This window comes from Semicossyphus pulcher, unplaced genomic scaffold, assembly GCF_022749685.1.
Source record: "Semicossyphus pulcher isolate SPU_LCO1_2020_fin unplaced genomic scaffold, fSemPul1.0.p SCAF_13, whole genome shotgun sequence".
In the NCBI taxonomy this organism is placed as follows: domain Eukaryota; kingdom Metazoa; phylum Chordata; class Actinopteri; order Labriformes; family Labridae; genus Semicossyphus; species Semicossyphus pulcher.
In genome coordinates, this window is record NW_027211637.1 from 15,723,927 (window position 1) to 15,741,368 (window position 17,442).

The 17,442-nt window shown below is 47.9% G+C and overlaps 1 protein-coding gene across 1 annotated transcript; it reads left to right on the forward strand.

Annotated features, from left to right (window-relative positions):
* Nucleotides 1-5,892: 5,892 nt before the first annotated feature.
* fignl2 (fidgetin like 2) lies at nt 5,893-17,143 on the forward strand. Its single transcript, XM_069660974.1, has 2 exons — nt 5,893-5,917; nt 15,065-17,143. Exons 1-2 carry the CDS (start codon nt 5,893-5,895, stop codon nt 17,107-17,109), a joined length of 2,070 nt encoding a protein of 689 aa, XP_069517075.1. The 3' UTR covers nt 17,110-17,143.
* Nucleotides 17,144-17,442: the final 299 nt, after the last annotated feature.

Here is a 17,442-nt window from a genome sequence, read left to right on the forward strand (position 1 = left end):
AAATAATCTTGTTCCTTCTGGAAGCAAAAATTTGAGGGAATTTGAAAGAATTACACCATTTAAATTATTCTTTGTCAACCGTGAATCCGTTGCCATGGAAGTGGCTATTGTTAATAACACAGTATAAACAGCCTCAGTACAATGTACAAGATTTTATAGCATAAGCAGGTCGCGCCTCAATCAATGCATTTACAGGAGGGACGTACAGAGGACGCCTCTGTCTGTCTGTACACGTGTTTCTCCAAAGCGTGTTTAAAGTCGCCCCCGTGCAACAGATACGCAAGTGGAAGAGACATGTCTGTGAAGGTACTCAGTCATCCAGGTCAGGGTAATGCGAAGCTTGATCCAAAAGGCAACTGGACTTGGTTCAAGTTCTTGAAGATGCGGATGAGAGGTGAAACGTCCAGTTGCCCTTTGGATTAAGGGGAAGAGAGTGAGGGGAGAAAGTCCACTAACTATTGATTGCAGACGGCGTAGTTCTCTTTGAGAAATTCTTTACAAATGCTTAAATTGGTCAGAAAATATACCATTAAACCTGCGCAGCAAAGAATGTGTGGCCTAGCACTTTGCCCAAACCACTTTGCCTTTCTGATGTCATGTGTGACTGATTGCAGGAGGTCTGCTCTACCTTCTTGCTTGAGGAACTATAGTCGGCCCGTACGGCCATTATCAGGATATTCTGCTTAGCTAGTCACCCTGTGGGTCTTTGCTGCATGCAGATTTTCATTTAACATAATTATATATAATACTGATTCATCAGTTTGGCTCGATTAAGCCGGCTGACCCGCTAACACAGTTCATCGTTGGGCGAACAACCTGCTGATCGGAGGTGTTGAGTTGACACGGCCCCGGAGTATGAGGTCAAACACTAGCGTTTTGACCTGCACCCTCTCTCCATTCAGGAGTCATTTTAAGCCTGCCAGGGCTCTTTTGTCTGCCTCTCATATCTCTCCATTAACCTCCACAAGCACCTACGCAGCCTCCCAGCACTGACAGTAACCCAAGTCCCCAAATATCCACCGGACTGAGTGTCCTCTGAACGTTTGGAGAGCCTGAGCTGTCACAAGTGTGCAGAAATATCTTAATGCATGTCGGAGAAGGGGGCGGGATCTTTTTTGACACCTGTCAAAATCAGTCACAAGACACTGAAACTAGTCTGTGCATGCATACCTGCTCCGTCTCATTCAAACGCTCACTCAGTCTTATTTTCCTCCGTTTTTGGCTCGTCTCCTGTCCTGGGGCCCTGAAGTCTTTGTGCTTCAGTAGTGCTGGGCTCAGCAGGCTGCCTGTGTCCACACACTGCTGCCTCAGCACTAATAAGGCAATAGAGTGATAGAGAGAGCCCCAGAGTTGTCTGCTTTCAACATCCCTACTCAACCGTACCCTCACCTAACCCCCCACAGAGACGCCATTAGCAAATCTATTGAGGATCCCATATTAGGGAAAACATTAAGGAGTCTAATTGTGGTTCTGAACTGGGACTCACCGGGTGTGTTAAGTTTTGTAACTACCCTAATGAGTTGCAGTGTTTCCTCCAATGGGTTTATTGCCCTACATTCCAATTTGAGCCATGTCACTGACCACTGGGGCATCTCCTAAAATAGCTCAACTCACATGTCTTACAACAGAGCTTCCAGGGGTCATGTGTTTAAAGGATAAATACACTTTTATTTCAGCTTGGATTTTTGGGATTTTTTGCTATCATTTTTACTACTTGATACGATCTACAGTAGCTGAGACCAGGGAATATGCTGACATTGATACAAGGAAATCTGATGGGGCAAGAGACACTCAGTCGGGCAATCAGACATGTCAAGGTTCAAAGGATCAAAGTAGAACCAGGAAGTTGGACTCTTAGCTCATACATGTTATATTTCAACCAAACCTGCCTGTGTCTCTTGCTTTAGTCGACTTCTCTTAAGAAATGTCATAATGGCTCTCGATCTTTGCAATGAACCTGCAGAGTTTAAAGTCAATAAGAGGAGTAATTGAGAAACCTCCAATGATCCTTTCGTGCTATAGCTTCAGATGATGTCCTGAACCAGCGTGGCTATATTACAGAATGATTCATGTCATGTCAGCAGGCCTCCAGGCTGCTCTGAGAGCAAACACTTTCCATAATACTGTCACATGGTGAAGTGCATGGGATGCTTTGGACCCCAAGCATATGATCACAATGTCCCTCTCTATTTTCAGCTGGTGGGCTCACTCTATGTGCTCAATGGTATATGAGTGTGTGTGTGTGTGTGTGTGTGTGTGTGTGTGTGTGTGTGTGTGTGTGTGTGTGTGTGTGTGTGTGTGTGTGTGTGGTATCCTGTATCTGTTCGTCAGGGCGACAGGAAAGCTTGACTGGAGTAGCGGCTCCGTGTAACAGGAGGAGATGACTGGGCCATGTGCTCCTCAGTGTGGCGCTAAAAACAGCTTGACAGCTGTGTGTGAAGAGCCACTAAATGGAAGTGAAACAGCACCTGAACAAGAGATAGATGAAACAGTTCTGACTGATTTGATCAGAAGCAAATCAAATATATTTATCACTATTCATTTCATTGTTTAGCAGATATAATGCATGCTTAGATTTTGGATTTTGTTCTCTTTGAAAAGTTTGACTGTGAATGTCAGAGAGCCAATCAATGAGGTTAGTATTTGAGTAAATCGAGGTGTTAGGGATTGCAGCTTGACATAGAGCCAAATACTTCATACCTTAAACTCTTTTTGGGGTGGGTTTGACTGACGGATAATTAATGTCATCTATCTTAGTCTAGTGGACAGACTGGACTAGTAGTGAATGTACGTGGCTAGCATCCCTGCGAAAGGAGGAGCACAGCTTCTTGTACCTCCAAAGTTGTCTTTATTGTATGTTTTGTGTTCTTAATTGACTTTTTACGTTGCAATTCCGCCGCAGCACTGTAATGAAGCTCAGCCGTCATGCTGCCTTTGCTAGTTTACATTGCACCAAGCAACGCTGCCGTGAAGCCGCCCCAGTGTGTGTTTTTACACTAAGTTCCTGCGTTGCAGAAGCAAAGCGTGCGCGAGGTGTAAACAAACAGCCAGCGCTTCCCTGACACACACAAACAGCGCTGTTCCTCCCTGTCATTTACACCAACACTGTGTCGCCTGTGTTACTACCTCTAATGTAGTCGCCCCACCATTCTGCCTCCGTGCTTTTTACAAAGAAGACAGAAAGTAACAGAGGCGTAATAATCCGCCTTGAACTGGCAGTGTAGAAGGGGCTACAGGGTTTTGTTCAGAGAAAGGTGTGACCCACATGGCCATCTTCTGGAGCCCAACACTTAAGTGGTATGGGGATGATCGTTTAAAAAAGGCAGCAATTTTATATATTTTGTTGTAGAAAAAAAACAACACGACGACTGCGTGTCAAGTAAAGAAACACAAATTACCTGGTGCGCTGGTTTAGCTGAGTTGGTAGAGCAGGCGCCCCATGTACAGAGGCTACAGTCGTCGCACATACGCAGGTTCAACTCCCGGTCTGCCGATCACTTGTGGCCAGAATCTATATTTCAACAATATTATAAATAAAATGCTAAATATAAATAAATAAATTTAAAGCGACCTCCTTTATAATCACAATGATAACAGTACCGTTACCTTGGCTTTGGTTATTGGCCAATACCAAGCACTGTTCTTAACCGGGATCGTCCCCATTGTCACTCTAACCAAAACCAGCTGTGTAAGTCATTATCTGATATTAATATTGGCATGTATGTAGGATTTCTTACACTTGTTGAGTTTGTAATTCAACATACTTCCTGTATTGAATTTCATGAGCCGCTGACTGACTCAAAGGTGTGCGTTAATGAAGCAGACCGGCCTGATTATGATGCACACAATGCTGCATGATGTGACATTGTTGTGGTGGTGCATGTGGTATCAATGAAAAATGTAACACAGATTATCTGCCGCCGAGTTATATAAGTTATGAAATGACTTATTATGAGTTATTAATAAAATAATGACAAGCTAAGTCATCATCGGTTTAAGTCAGCGAGAGAAGTTAGAGACAGAACTGCAGTCTTATCGCTGTTTCGCTCCAACCAAAAACTCTCTCTCTCTCTCTCTCCCTCCACTGTCCTCTGTGCTCGGGCTTCAGTATGATCGCCCTCTATCTCCTTCAGTGTAGGATTGGTCAATCCCCCTCCCTCTCTGCTGCCCTCCCCTCATTCTCTCTCTCTCTCTCTCTCCCTACTTAAATACTTTTAGCATAAAGAGAGAGAAGAAGGGGAGGGAGAGGGGGGATGGGAGATTCATGGGGGAAGGGAGCTGAGTGCTCACTCTGTTGTCACTGGCCAGAGAGAGAGAGAGAGAGAGAGAGAGAGAGGGGTAGAGGGAGGGAGAGAGAGAGAGTGGAGTTGTGTCCCATATGTGGGAAAAAAGCATAGCAGTGCACACCAGGTCTGGTCCGCTCCAGGGATTATCACAGCGCTTTCAGCTCTGATGGAGGACACGCAGGCATGAATAGGTAAGGCTGCCTGTCTTCTCTGCATCTCTGTGTTGATCTGCTGTCATTCCCCCCCCCGCCGCTCTCCCGGCTGTTTGACTTGGCTCCGCTGGCAGGCTGAAGTTGGAGGATGTACCGGAGCCGAGCGTGTTGCAGCAGCTCTCACTCTCTCAGCTCTCTTCAGCCTCTCTCTGAACTGAGCCGTGTTTGTTTTAGGTGGAAGCTGTGGTTGCGCTGCTGTGGTGTAGTAAGTTATTCTGGGCTGAGTGTTAAAAGTTGACTGTCAGTCAGAGCAGATGGGGCTGTAGTGGGAGGCAGTGTTGTAGGTGAAGCCTGTTGGTGTCCAGGGACAGCCGTGCAGCCATCGCATAATTTGTCTTCCATATGAATGGAATATTATTAAATGTAAACGTGTCATTATGTATCATAATCGTTAGGAACTGTGAAGTTGTTTTTATGCGCTTGTGATTGTAGGATGTTTTGTCAGTGGACGCAGCAGCTTTACTTTCTCTCTCTTATATTTATCATTCATTAACTTATTATCAATGTAAAATAAGACATTTGCTTTGAGAAAGAAGGCAAATGGCTGTTGTGAAAAAACAACAGTTTTTTAATCCGGCGGTGCTGCTCGGGGAGGTGCCTCATATCAGAATAAAACAATTGAAACTGGAGGATTAAACTGAAGTCTTTAATCTGTGCATGATTAAAATATGACATTTACAACCTGAACTACATGAGACGGATCAGATCTCATGTTCTTACCTTTAAAGAAAGACAGACTAGGCTGAGATCCGTCTTTTTTTTAGTAGAATTGAATTATCAGTCTGATAAATTTAGATAACTTGACACTTCAAAAAAAGCATTTCTTTTCCTCTGCATTTCTCTTATGCAACTCCAAAACTGTTTGGTCTCCTAAGAATGCGGTCTTTATTGCCCCAGTGCACAGAGCAATGGTATGCATGAGTCTTTTTGTGAGGCAGATTTAGAAAGCCCTCTTTGGAGGCTGAACGCAGCTTCACAATCAGCTTATGCCTGCCTATAATGAATACCCTTGTGTGTGTCAATTTCGCAGGCTGTGTGTGTGTGTGTGTTACGCTGATAGGGTTCTCAGGTTGGTCAGTAATTCTATCATACTCTCGGTGAATTCTGCTCTGTGTGTTTGTGTGTGTGTGTGTGTGTGTGTTTAGGTTTGTGTTGCTGTGCGAGCGTGTGTGAAAGGCTTGGTTGACATGTGAGTGTTTGTGCAGACATTGTGCAGCAGCCTGTAACTGCCTCACCCCTCTCTCTCTCTCTCCCTCTCTCCCTCTCTCTCTCTCTCAGGGCTGTTCTGTTGTCACTGCGAGCTCACGCTTGTGATGGACTACAGTCGGACGGACGCTAACCTTAGCTGGCATTCACAAAACAGCATTCCTCCTCACTGAGACCAGCTCCACAGAATGCTGAGTCCTATTGTCCCCTATAGTGAGTACAATTTTCTCTCTACTCTTCTGCATGTCACACCGCACAGCCAAACTTGACCTGGTTGGACTTTGCCTTAATCAATGAGCCCTCACGGCAAAAATAAGCAGGAGTGGAAACTGTGTTCTGTAGTTAGCTAACAGAAGGGAAGAGCACAGGTAACTGTGAAAATGTGCACGCTTTAAAAGAGAAACCTGACTTTCTCCCTGACGTGCACGCTGGAAACGCTAAACCTAAGCACTGAATGTTTCATCACCAGGCGGAAGACACAGGCGGGGGAAGAAAGGGAGTTTGTTGGGCTGATGGTTTAAGCAGCAGAAACCCCTCGGCTCAGCCAGGGTCATTTTACCAAGACAGCTCAGGACTTTCCGCCGCACACGCTGCCTCCTGCTCTCCTTACTTTCCCCCCTTTCTCTCCCTATTCTCCTTCCAATGCTGACCTAATAACTGACGTGTCCAGTTTTGGACCCCCCCCCCCTCCCTGCACCCTCCCACCAGGTTTCATTTGGGTCCAGTGCTCTGGCTCTCCAAAACAGCATTGTTTGCCGGCCAGCATGGGGCTGCCTCCGTGGCCTCGGCCTCAGGAGCCCCCTTTTTCCCAGGTCTTTAACCCGACTCAAAGGAGCATTGTCGGCACGACAGTTACATGAAAAGAGGGAGAAATCAAACAGAACGGTTCATTTAAAAAGTATTACTTCATAATGGATGGTGAAAAACTTTATTGGATTGGAAACAAACAGTTGGATAGCTGGAGGCCGTGTGAGACGAGTGTGTGGGTGTGAGAATTCAAACTGGATAAGAGAGCCTGATTAAAGCATCAGGAGCGGATGTTTGACTGTCATCATGACTTGGTTTGCTTTAGCGCAGATTTCCCCCTTTTAAAAAGCAAATATTATTTGGCCGGTTGTCAGATGAATGGAAATTTGAACTGCTTCCAGCCACATAGTTGCTGTAAACATGTCATCTTACAAGTGGCTCTTGTTGTTTTAATGAGAGTGCTCTAAGATGTTGTGTTTCCCATTAAAAGATGTTTACAGCTAGTAATCCAATCAGGCTGCTCAAACACTGCTGGAGCATTCATTTCCGAGAACATGCATGCACGCTTCTGCTGCTTCCCATCACGGCCTGTTTCAGAGCGATCTTCCATCAGCTCCCTGCACCCTGCGAGTCCACACCGCCTGAACACTCTCCTGCTGCTGAAGTGGACAGCGCGTCCAAGAATGTCACAAACTGCTGGTGGAATAGTTAGCATGCCTTCAGAGCATGCACACTGCTGCTCCTTCATGGGAACCGTCCGCTACCGCTTCATACAAGCCTTTGTGTGCGATTTGCCTTTAAGATCAGGATGCACAATGCTGGTTTTCATGTGCTCTGCCCGGCCCGCTCGATGGTTCTTCACGTACAGAGTAGCTCTGTTCTGCGGACCTCCTGCAGCCCTGACATCGTTTCAGAACAGCCCGCTAGTGTGCGTGTGTGCAGACAGAGGGAACGTGTAAGCGCACACGGCAGTGTTAGGTAGTCACGTTGTTTACTCTCAGACCAGTGACACACAAACACACCCCTGTGCTCGCCGGTGACACTGCAGCTCACTGTCTTTCAGTTAAACACTGTAGTTATGATTCTGCTGAGCAAAGATCCCGCTGTGAGGGCATGTGTGCATGACATGCGAAGACTCTCACCTCCATGCTGGAATCCCCTTTATGGGAGTGCGGAGCATTCCCACTTCCCAACACTATTTGTGACTCTTGCTGTAGGCATGTCCTCCCCTGCACACAGACAGGTACCGGTGTATTCATGCACAAACAGCAGGTATAACCACAGACACACTTGCATCTTTGTCATGGGACTGCTCGGACAAATCCAGTCTGAATTATTTAGATGGAGCATTTGGCCAGTTTACGTGTTTGTCATTGTTTCCTGGCGTGTCCGGCCTTTGGTCCTCATCTCCGGCCAGTCCACGGGACCTCAAGCTGAGGCGAGCAGCCGCGGCCGGACCTGAGAAGAAACCTGAGAGAGATTCCAGGGGCCATGGATACTCCTGGAGGGATTTGGTGCAAAGAATCTGTAATCTGCACTTCAAACACACTCTTAAATCAGTCCCAGGCCGCCAACCCAGGAGTGCCCTAACTCTTGTTGCTGGGGCCCCCGCTGGTGTAGCGATACCTTTTCTTTTAAAACAGCACACACACACACACACACACACACACACAGGACTCCAGATCTCGCAGTTTTTATAGCTCTCCTCTGACTGACCCCTCTCCCTCTCCTTTCTCTCCCCGGCTCTGTTTTTATGTTTTGTGCGAGTGTCTTGGTGAATGACTCGGCTAAGTCATGGAGTAGTTTGTATAGAAAGAAGAAGAATTAGATCTTATCCCGGCCCCTGAAGAAGCAGGTTGGAGGGCTGCCCGGCATCTATCCCTATTGTAGGCCGAGTGGTATGAGAGGGGCAGTGGAGGGGCCTGTGAGGCCCTTTAGTAAACACTCAGTCTGCTAAAGTGTGTGTGAATAAGAGCTGGGATCATTAGTGTAGGGTGTGAATGGGCTCTAATTAGCCCTCAGTATATGTGTGTGTGTGTGTGGTTGTGTGTCTTGTGTTTGCATGCGTCTGCGCCCAAAAGAAAGGGAGGTTAGGGACCCGGGCCCCTGTGAGTCCACCGGTGCCGTGCACTGTCTCTCTGAGGGTTCATCAGCTCATTAAGGAGACCTCCGCTCTCGTTAAGGGCCCAATTAAGGAGCAAGGTGGTGAGGCTCATTTGGATGGCAACACTCCACTGGATTCCTGAGGCAGCACAATTCAGAGCTCGACAATGAGACGCAACGTCTTTCACAGCAGCAATGCTAATTAGTAAATGACCACGCTTGAGAAATAACGCGCTTTAATCGTTAAGCCATTAGGTGTTTATAGTGCGGTGATCATAAAATGTAATAACACCGAGGCGAGCGTGGCTGTTATAAACCATCTCTTATTTGTGTGTGTGCAAACAGAAAGCAACAAATCCCAGGGTCCATGTGCTGAGAGTTTAAGCTGCGAGCGCAGAGGGGGGATTTGGACAGAAAGGAGGGAATGCTCGCTGGGAATGGGGGGAACAAGGGAGGTGGCAGAGAAGCAGGGAAAGAAGGAGATTGCAGGGAAAAGATAGAGCTGGAGAGGGGGAGATAGGACAGAGATTGGGCGAGTGAGACAGATGGAAGGGGTGATTGGTCATCACAGAGCCTTAGGACAGCTGTTCTTTGATATATTAGTGGACACAATGACCTAAAGCCAGCCTGCAGTCACAGAAAATAGGGACCCTGTTTTTCTTGAAGGGGAGGGGCTCTGCCATTTGTGGACGTGCGTTAGCAGGCACGGGGGATGGGGGGGGGGGAGCTGTTTCTAAAATTACGAGCATGAAGTGACGCATCCAGCAATTATTCCGGAGGCTTTTTAGTTTTGGAGAGTGCCGAGGAAAAAAAGGGCTGTAAAAGGAGCACGCTGCTTTTTTTTTTGCTGCACTATCATTAGCGATTCGAAACACGTCTGTCAATTAATCAATGTTTAACAAATGCCATCAAGTAGTTTGGCAAAATGCCCCTCTCTGTCCAATCTGCAAAAAAACTACTCCTAAGGACACTGAATATTTGTTCACGGCTAAAAAAGCTTTTTTTTAAGCAAATATATTCTAACTGTGTTTTATTGCAGCATTGTCCTTCCCTTTAATAAAACTATATTAGCTGCACATGCTGACAGAAACTCTTCTGACAGCTGGTCTGAAACATCCCTAAGGGGCTATGAAACAAAAAATAGTGTAAGTCAAACTGTCCCCCTGAAACACGGAGTACAGATAGTTTTATCCACAGTCGGAGGAAGGTACAGAGAGAGAGACGCACAGAGGACATCCCTCAATGCCACTGCAGGAGACGGGCTCCTTCCTCCCGGGACCGGCCCGGTGAGGCGTGTTTGAAAAGAGCTGCGTCTGCTCGCGCTCTGTGCAGCAGGTGTGAAAACTCCCCGGCAGAGCTCCGGCACTCTGCTGTTATTACGTCTTTTTAGGGCCGTGAAAGAGGGAGCAGATGAGCCAGAGGGAGCGAGAGGCAGAGTGGGAGTGCGGGATTGTGTTTCTTTTGATTGATAGCGGCCCCATGACTAACACATAGATTTATAATAATTTTCCTTAGCTATGCTGAATTATCCATGTCTGATAAATTACGGTCCCTGTTGTTCTGAGCGTGCGTTAACCCTGTTTTAAAAGGGGTTCTTTAAACAGCTTTTCGACAATACCCCACATGATAACGGAGGATTTTCAGCATCATATAGTCAGAGGTAACTTGACACTTTCTACCTCGAGTATAGCAGAACATACATAATCCACAAGATATGTGGAAATCCATCATAACTTTTCATTATGTTGCTACAAACTGTGCAAGAGGTGATAAAATGCGAATTTCATTCCAAACTGAGAGAACGTCCACAGACAATTTTCCAGCGTCTCCACCTGCCAGGCTGTGAAATGTGGCCGGCCTCTCAGATTGGTGTTTTTATGACAGACCAGGTAGAACGCAGCGGCAGGACGGCCACAGCCTAGCGAGAATGTCCTGCTTGATATTAGTGTCATAAATCACTGTGAACTTGAGAACAGAGGACTTAAGGGGCTTCCAAGAGCGAACGACAAATCAAGATAACAAACTGATAAATAACAGATCCCGAGTGCAGATGCTGCGCCCTCTGCACACCACACTCACGAGTAAAGCAGCTTATTGGATATGTTTGTGTGAACTGCGCAGAAGTGATTAAAGTTTCCCGAAGACAGACGTCATGCAGCATGCAGGAGTTTCATCCGATAACTCATCGATCAGCTTCTCCGCAGATCATCAAGTTTGTGATTCATCAGCACAAATACAGAGTCTGTCAAACTCGCAGCTCTTGCTTGTCATTCCCCTTCAGTATCCCCGTGTGCCTTTTATTAAAGCAGCACTCATTTCAAGCTTTTCTCTTTTAAGCGGCCGTCTCGGAGACATTGTCTTTAATGAAATCTCTGACAAGCTACCACAACAGCCGGAGCAGCATTCTTCAAACCATTTGACGCTGCCCTCTCTGCAACCTTTTGTTCAGAAGTATTGAAAGAATTTAGATTTAAAAACTGAAGTTGCTCCTGAGAAGTTTTTTCAACATGGTTCCCTTTTTGCTGGACTACGAAGGAGTGGTTTGGCTGCCTGCTCTCATGTATATATCTCGTTATTAATGTTTTTTAGACACTCTGAACATGTGATCGCAGGATTTAAAGATCTGTGTAAATGCCCAGATTTGTGCCCCGTGTGGAGGTGTACGATGGAGCCGAGGTGTTGGTTGTTTACTCTGATCAGTGGGTGGGGGTAGAGCTCAGCCCCTGAATAGAGCCCTGATTGGATTGATCCACCACGCTCTTGTTTACAAGCAGCCTCTTCACGATCGGCACGGTTTAATAGCACGCTGTCCCAGAAGGGTTGTTGCATCCGTGTCCGTTTTGTTCCTCGGGGCAGGGAAAACAAAAGTGCCGGGAAAGGAGAAGGGAAAAGCAACCTCAGGGGAGCTGTGAAACAGCACTGGAGCCCTCCACCTCCGGGCTTCCTGCCAAGATAACGTTTCACATCACCCTCCGATACCTCTTTTATAGGAAACCACAACACAGACTGGAGTACAAGCAGCCTTTATAGGCCGAAAGCTACTTCGGTTTCACCTAGCCAAAATGAGATTCTGTGACTTTGTAGATGGCCGATTTGAGCATCTGAAGGCAGAAATAACAGATGAACTAAACACACTCCCCCTGAGCCATAAGTGGTCTAATTTTAATTTTAGGGCCTCCTCAAAGTGAAGCTGCTTTCTGCTGAAGAGAGCCGTGCCACTGTCTTCATCACGCTCTCCTACAATAGGATGCAGCTCACACAGGTCCCTCAATAAATCCCAGGGTGACACAAAAGCTGTCAGTGGACTGCTGCTGAATAGATTAATAAGATTTCCATAATTAGACAGGCCCCTGACAAAAGGATCCTTCAGGCTTTGTCTCAGGGCCAACTGGATTGTCCGAGCCGCGCACGTCTGCTGGACGGCCGGCCGCCACAATGGCTGCACAGACAGTAAGGCGGTCAGCAGAAGAACATCTGTCTCTCCTGGGGCCGAGAACACACACACACACACACACACACACACACACACACACAGTGGGAAGTTTCATGTGCATACACACAAGGTTCTTATCAACCTCCTTGCAGCCAAGCAAAGCCATCAGTCAATAAAAGCAGTCTCGTCCTCACATATTTATTTATACTTAACCAAGTTCTTTCACCATAACACTAAGCAGTGCTCTGATAAACAGTATTCAAAATCCCATTCTGACTGCATCACACGGCAGCTTTATTTATATTAAGAACATCAAGAAAAACTAACAAAATATTTGAATGATTTGCATCTTACAACACGCCGACTTCCTGGTCAACACATACTTTTGTAATCCCTTCGTATAGGAGTTGACTGGGGTGTGGCACAATGTTGTAAAAAATGTATATTTATTAAGTTAAAACTTTCAAAATGACTATTCGCATCTGGACTGCAAACTTACAAACGATATTAGAAATATTTTATTTTGAAGGTTGATCGTCACAGTCCAGCATCGCGCTGTGACACACATTGAAGTTAATCTAACGCTGCTACCGCCCGTATGTCCACATTGTCCTGATTTCCTGCTTCTAATCTTAGATTCTTCCTGCCTCTCCAGTGACTTAATCTACATGACGGCTCTGATTTAAGCAGAAGTGTAGATTAGAGCTTGCTCAGTTTATTGTGGAGCGCCGCTGCTCTAAAAACCACAATCCAGCAGAAGGCGAGATCTAATTACACGGAAACGGCTAAACTGCTCTCCCACCCTGCTGTGTTCATCGTGGGTGAAAGGTGGCTCATCGCTCATCTTCCTCCCTGTGTACATGCACAAGTGTTATGGAGTGTAATGCACGTTTTCAAAAGACTTATAGAGAGTAATTTAACAGTGAATTGGTTCTTCAGGTATGGGCAGCTGCTCGTTACGTTGGTCAAGGGGGTAGTGTGAGAGAAGTCCATTCTGTATTGGTGCTACTCTAATGATGGAGTGGACAGCAGTTAGGCCGCCTCACTGAGTCCTCTAATGTCCGCTCCAGTCCGCTTAGAGAGGACGAAGCGCCTGCTGTCCACTCTTTTCCTCCCTCCCTCCATCCCTCCCCTCCCTCCCCTCTGCAGGTTTTATGAGCTCCCCTGGGCTCTCATCCATCTCTGTCACACACAGGCCCCATTATTGGGGCTGCTCACAAACTGGTTGGGCTGCAGATGGGAAGGGCCTGCAGGACATATACGGTTTCTGCAGCCTGGACAAAGACCTGCGAGTCAGACCACAAAAATATGTGGTCATCAGGGTGTGGACAAGACAATGTCTTCAGTAAGAAACAAGCGAACAGTGTGAGAACGTTCCTTTGCATCTTGCTGCGGCGGGTGTGTGGTCGTGTGGGTCGGCTGAAGCTTAGGGAAGTACTTGAACTGGTTTTGGCCATTGGGAACTTAAGGCAGTGGATTTGAATATGAAGGACGTGATAATCCAATGGCCATCTGGCTTGCCGGTCTCATCTGACTGAATAAATAACGGGCGTAATCTGAAAACACACATGGGGAGGTTTGCAAAGCGGGTAAAGAAAGAGGCCAAAGTTTGGGGCGAGAGCGGGAGAGCAGCAGCAGAATCTCTGGCTGTGGTATATTGAGATTTGATTTAAATGGCAATAAGAAGCCTGGCTCCACACACACAGACGGCCATGAATAATGAATCATCAGACGTCCGCTGAAGGGAGGGCAGAGCGGCCAGTAATGTCGGCTTTTGCCATTTTCCTTTTTACCTCCGTTTCTGGCTGGAGTAGTCCTTACCTCAGGGTGAATTGTGACAGTTCAATAATGCCAAGCTATGTGTGGAATGTAAAGCTAAAGCCTCAGCTAGAGGTAGCGCTCCTCTTCATGACTTAGACTTTTCTGTATCTATCGTATGGTGATATATATTTGGTTGGTACACACTAAAGATATTCTCTTAATTCACAATTTAGCATTCAGATATGCTATAAATAAGGGTAAACAGATTAGCACGCAAACCAGAAAATGTTAAAATGCATGCTACATTTCAGTAAAAAAGTTGCCAAATTTGTGCATCCACACATTTCAGATGCAATGCACGTTGGATAACTTACTCCACACTAAAACCCTTGCATGAAGGAACATGCAGAATATAATTAATGGGACAGAATCTCTTTTTTTCTCCTGCCGTCTTTCCTGTTAGCTCGGCGATGTGCTCAGTGTGTAGCAGCCACGATCAATCAGAGCTCGGCCAGTGCTGAAGTCAGCCAGAGGAACAGACATTCCACTTTCCCAATGTTCCATGGGAGACTGTGCTGATGAATAGCACACTATGCTGCAATCCCAAACCCAACCCCCCTCTTTCTTTCTTTCTCACTCTCTCCACACCACTGTCCACAAACACACACACACACACACACACACACACACACACACAAATCCTCCCTCCCTCCCTCCCTCTGTCCAGCCGGCCACTGGGCCTTTGGAGCTCTGGTGTATTGTGGGTGGGTGGATCGGTGGGTGGTAGGTGGGGTGCAGGGCGGAGAGAGCAGGCATTCAGAGCAACATGCACGGGGAGATAACAATAGCTCCTCTGGGAGACCTGCAGATGTTAGCAGTATGGGGAATAGTAGGGGGATCTTATCGCCTCTCTAATATAGGCTGGGAAACTGCAAAACAACACATCCAACCTACTGATGCGCTTTCACTCACTGTCTGAATGCAGCTTTCTCTTTTCCCCCTCCACCTCCCCTTTACCTTCCTCTCCCTTTCTGGGAAATTTGAGCCCCTTCTGGGAACATGCGTGATGGTAACATTGGAAAAGATTCCTTTACAAACAGAAGAGAGGACATTTTTTGTCTGCTTGGAGAGGACCATGTTTTATTGTGCATGTGATGGTGGAATAGTTCCACTTTTGTCAATTTGAGTGTTATTTTTGATTGAAGTGTATTTATTTCATGCCCACAAAGCTGAACTGCTTTAAGACATCACTCCTATTTTCTGTGATATTTGTAATTAGAGGAAAATAATCAGTTTTCCCTGTTTTTATTTTGCAGGCCTGTTAAAGATGCACTGGAACCCAGAGCATGCACAGCCTCTCAGCCAGTGGCCTGAGCAGCACCTGGACGTCTCCTCCACCACCTCCTCTCCGGCGCACAAATCGGAATTCTACTCCGGCCGAAGCCGCGGCTCCTACAACTACGCCTGGGCCAACGACGACATCTCCGCTATGACAGCCTCGAACCTGTTGAAGCGCTATGCTGAGAAATATTCTGGCATGCTGGACTCACCGTATGACCGGCCTCCAACTGTGGGCGCCTACCCAGAGCCAGGGGCCTTTGGGAGCCTCAATGGCCCAAAGACCGAGCTGGAGCCCTGGCCGCTGACGCACAGCACTGATGCCTCCTATTCCCTGGTGCCCCCTGGAGGGCATGACAGCCTTTCAGGTTCCAAGGTTGTAGCCACGTCTGCAGGCCCGCCAGGGGTGGGCAGTGTGTCCGTGGTGAACAGTAACCTCTCAGACTCTGGCTATAGCGGCAGCAGCTCCTGCAGCGGCTCCAGCGAGTACCCCTCCAGCTACAACGGCACCTATCTTTCCTCAGGGTACTGTCCCCAACCCGGTGCAGCACTTCCCCCTGCCTCCCTCCACACTCTCCAAACCACCCCCACTCTGGTGGCCAGCTACAGCCCCACCACACCTGTCTATAACTACCCTCCTAGCACATACCCTCCCCAGACCAGCCTCGGCCCCAGCTACAGCCACCCCTCTGCAACTTACCTCCCCTCAGGTCTACCTGCCCCTACTCCTGTCCCCTCCAGGCCCACAGTGGTAGGAGGCAGCTACAGTTACCAGAGCACCAACCTCGGGACATCAGAGTCTGGCGGGGCGTTAAAAAGAAAAGCATTCGAGATGAGTGTAGAAGAGGATGAGAGCGGGGACGGGTCTCGTTACAGGAAATACAGCTATGACTCCTTGAAGGCCGGGGGAAACTCACCCTACAGTGTGAATGACAAAACAGAATGCCGAGGTACCGGCTTTAGCAGCTCAGGCAGCACAGACCCTCAAACTTTCAAGCCCAGTAAGCCCTCCTCCCAACCCCTGGTGTCTCCTCAATACGGGACAGCTGGGGAGTACAGCCCTCAAGCAGGCATGACGGGGGAGAATGTGGTGTCGGAGCAGGGCTTTATCCAGCAGCAGAACCACCGCTCCCAGGCTCACAAGCGCCCCCAATTATGTGCTTCAACTGTTGAGACTATGAAGAGCCCAGACCCCCGACTGCTGGACCTGGTCAATGGGGAATTACTGGACTGTACTCCGGCACTGGGCTGGGGCGAGCTTGCAGGGCTCACCCATGTCAAGACTGCCCTGGAGGAGGACCTTCTGTGGCCCGTGTTGAGGCCCAGTCCAGTGGTGCGGCCGCCAAGAACCGTCCTGCTTTTTGGTCCGAGGGGAGGGGGTAAGACCACGTTGACTCGTTCTTTGGCTTCACAGCTGGGGGCTTCCTTCTACCAGCTCAGTGGAGTCATGCTGGCCTCTAAAGGGAAAGCAGAGGCAGAGCACATTCTGGGGTCTCTCTTGCAAGCTGCAGGGGCCCGACAGCCATCAGTGGTGCTGCTGAGCCAGGTGGAGGCGATGGAAGAGGAGGGCCTCAGGCAGACCCTGCTGACCACCCTGGAGAAAGCCCAGGTGGGGACCCCAGGTCTGGTCATTCTTGTTTGTGCCACTGGCAGGCCAGATTTGCTGCAAGATGCGGTTCATCGGAGCTTTGCCAAACGGTATCATGTCGGTCTGCCAGACGTGGGTATGCGCAGGCAGGTGCTGCTGCAGGCGGTGTCGCCGCAGGGCTGCAGCCTGAGCGAGCGGGAGCTGAGCGCTGTGCTGCAGCGCACAGAGGGCTTCTCTGTGCGGGAGCTGCTTCAGCTCAGCCAGCAGGCTCTCTCCTCAGCGTCCTCCTCCACTGGGGCCATGCATGGCCTCCCCACATCCTCCAAACCCCCAGCCTTCACAGACTTTGAGAATGCCTTCTGCAAGGTGCGCCCACACACCGCCACAAAAGAACTGGACACTTGTACAGAATGGAGCAAGATGTATAACCACTGAGAAAGTAGCCAGTCGCTGTACTCGGACTGCATCACGACCCTGTCTTTGCTTTGACATGGCAGGCTTTGGGAATGTTTTGTTGTTGTTTTGTAATTACAGATTATGCAGCCAAAAGAGCCAGAGAAGCTGAACAAACAGAAGGACTGAAGAGTTGTTTCACTGGCAGAAGCATGCCATGGTGTGCTGTTTTTGTTTTCCTATAAATATCCGCAATATTTTGTGTTTCCCAAAGAAAAGAAGAATGAATCGGCCTTGTTGAGAGGAGTAGTGTATTAGTCTCTTGGCCAATGGGAAAATCAGCTTAAATTCTATTTGGATGCTCTCTGAGATCCT

What these genes read in the sequence shown, in the direction of transcription:
- fignl2 (XM_069660974.1), top strand. Translation starts at nt 5,893, where the DNA reads ATGCTGAGTCCTATTGTCCCCTATA. An exon ending in GAGTCCTATTGTCCCCTATA is followed by an intron (nt 5,918 to 15,064) that starts GTGAGTACAATT and finishes TTTATTTTGCAG; the next exon opens with GCCTGTTAAAGATGCACTGG.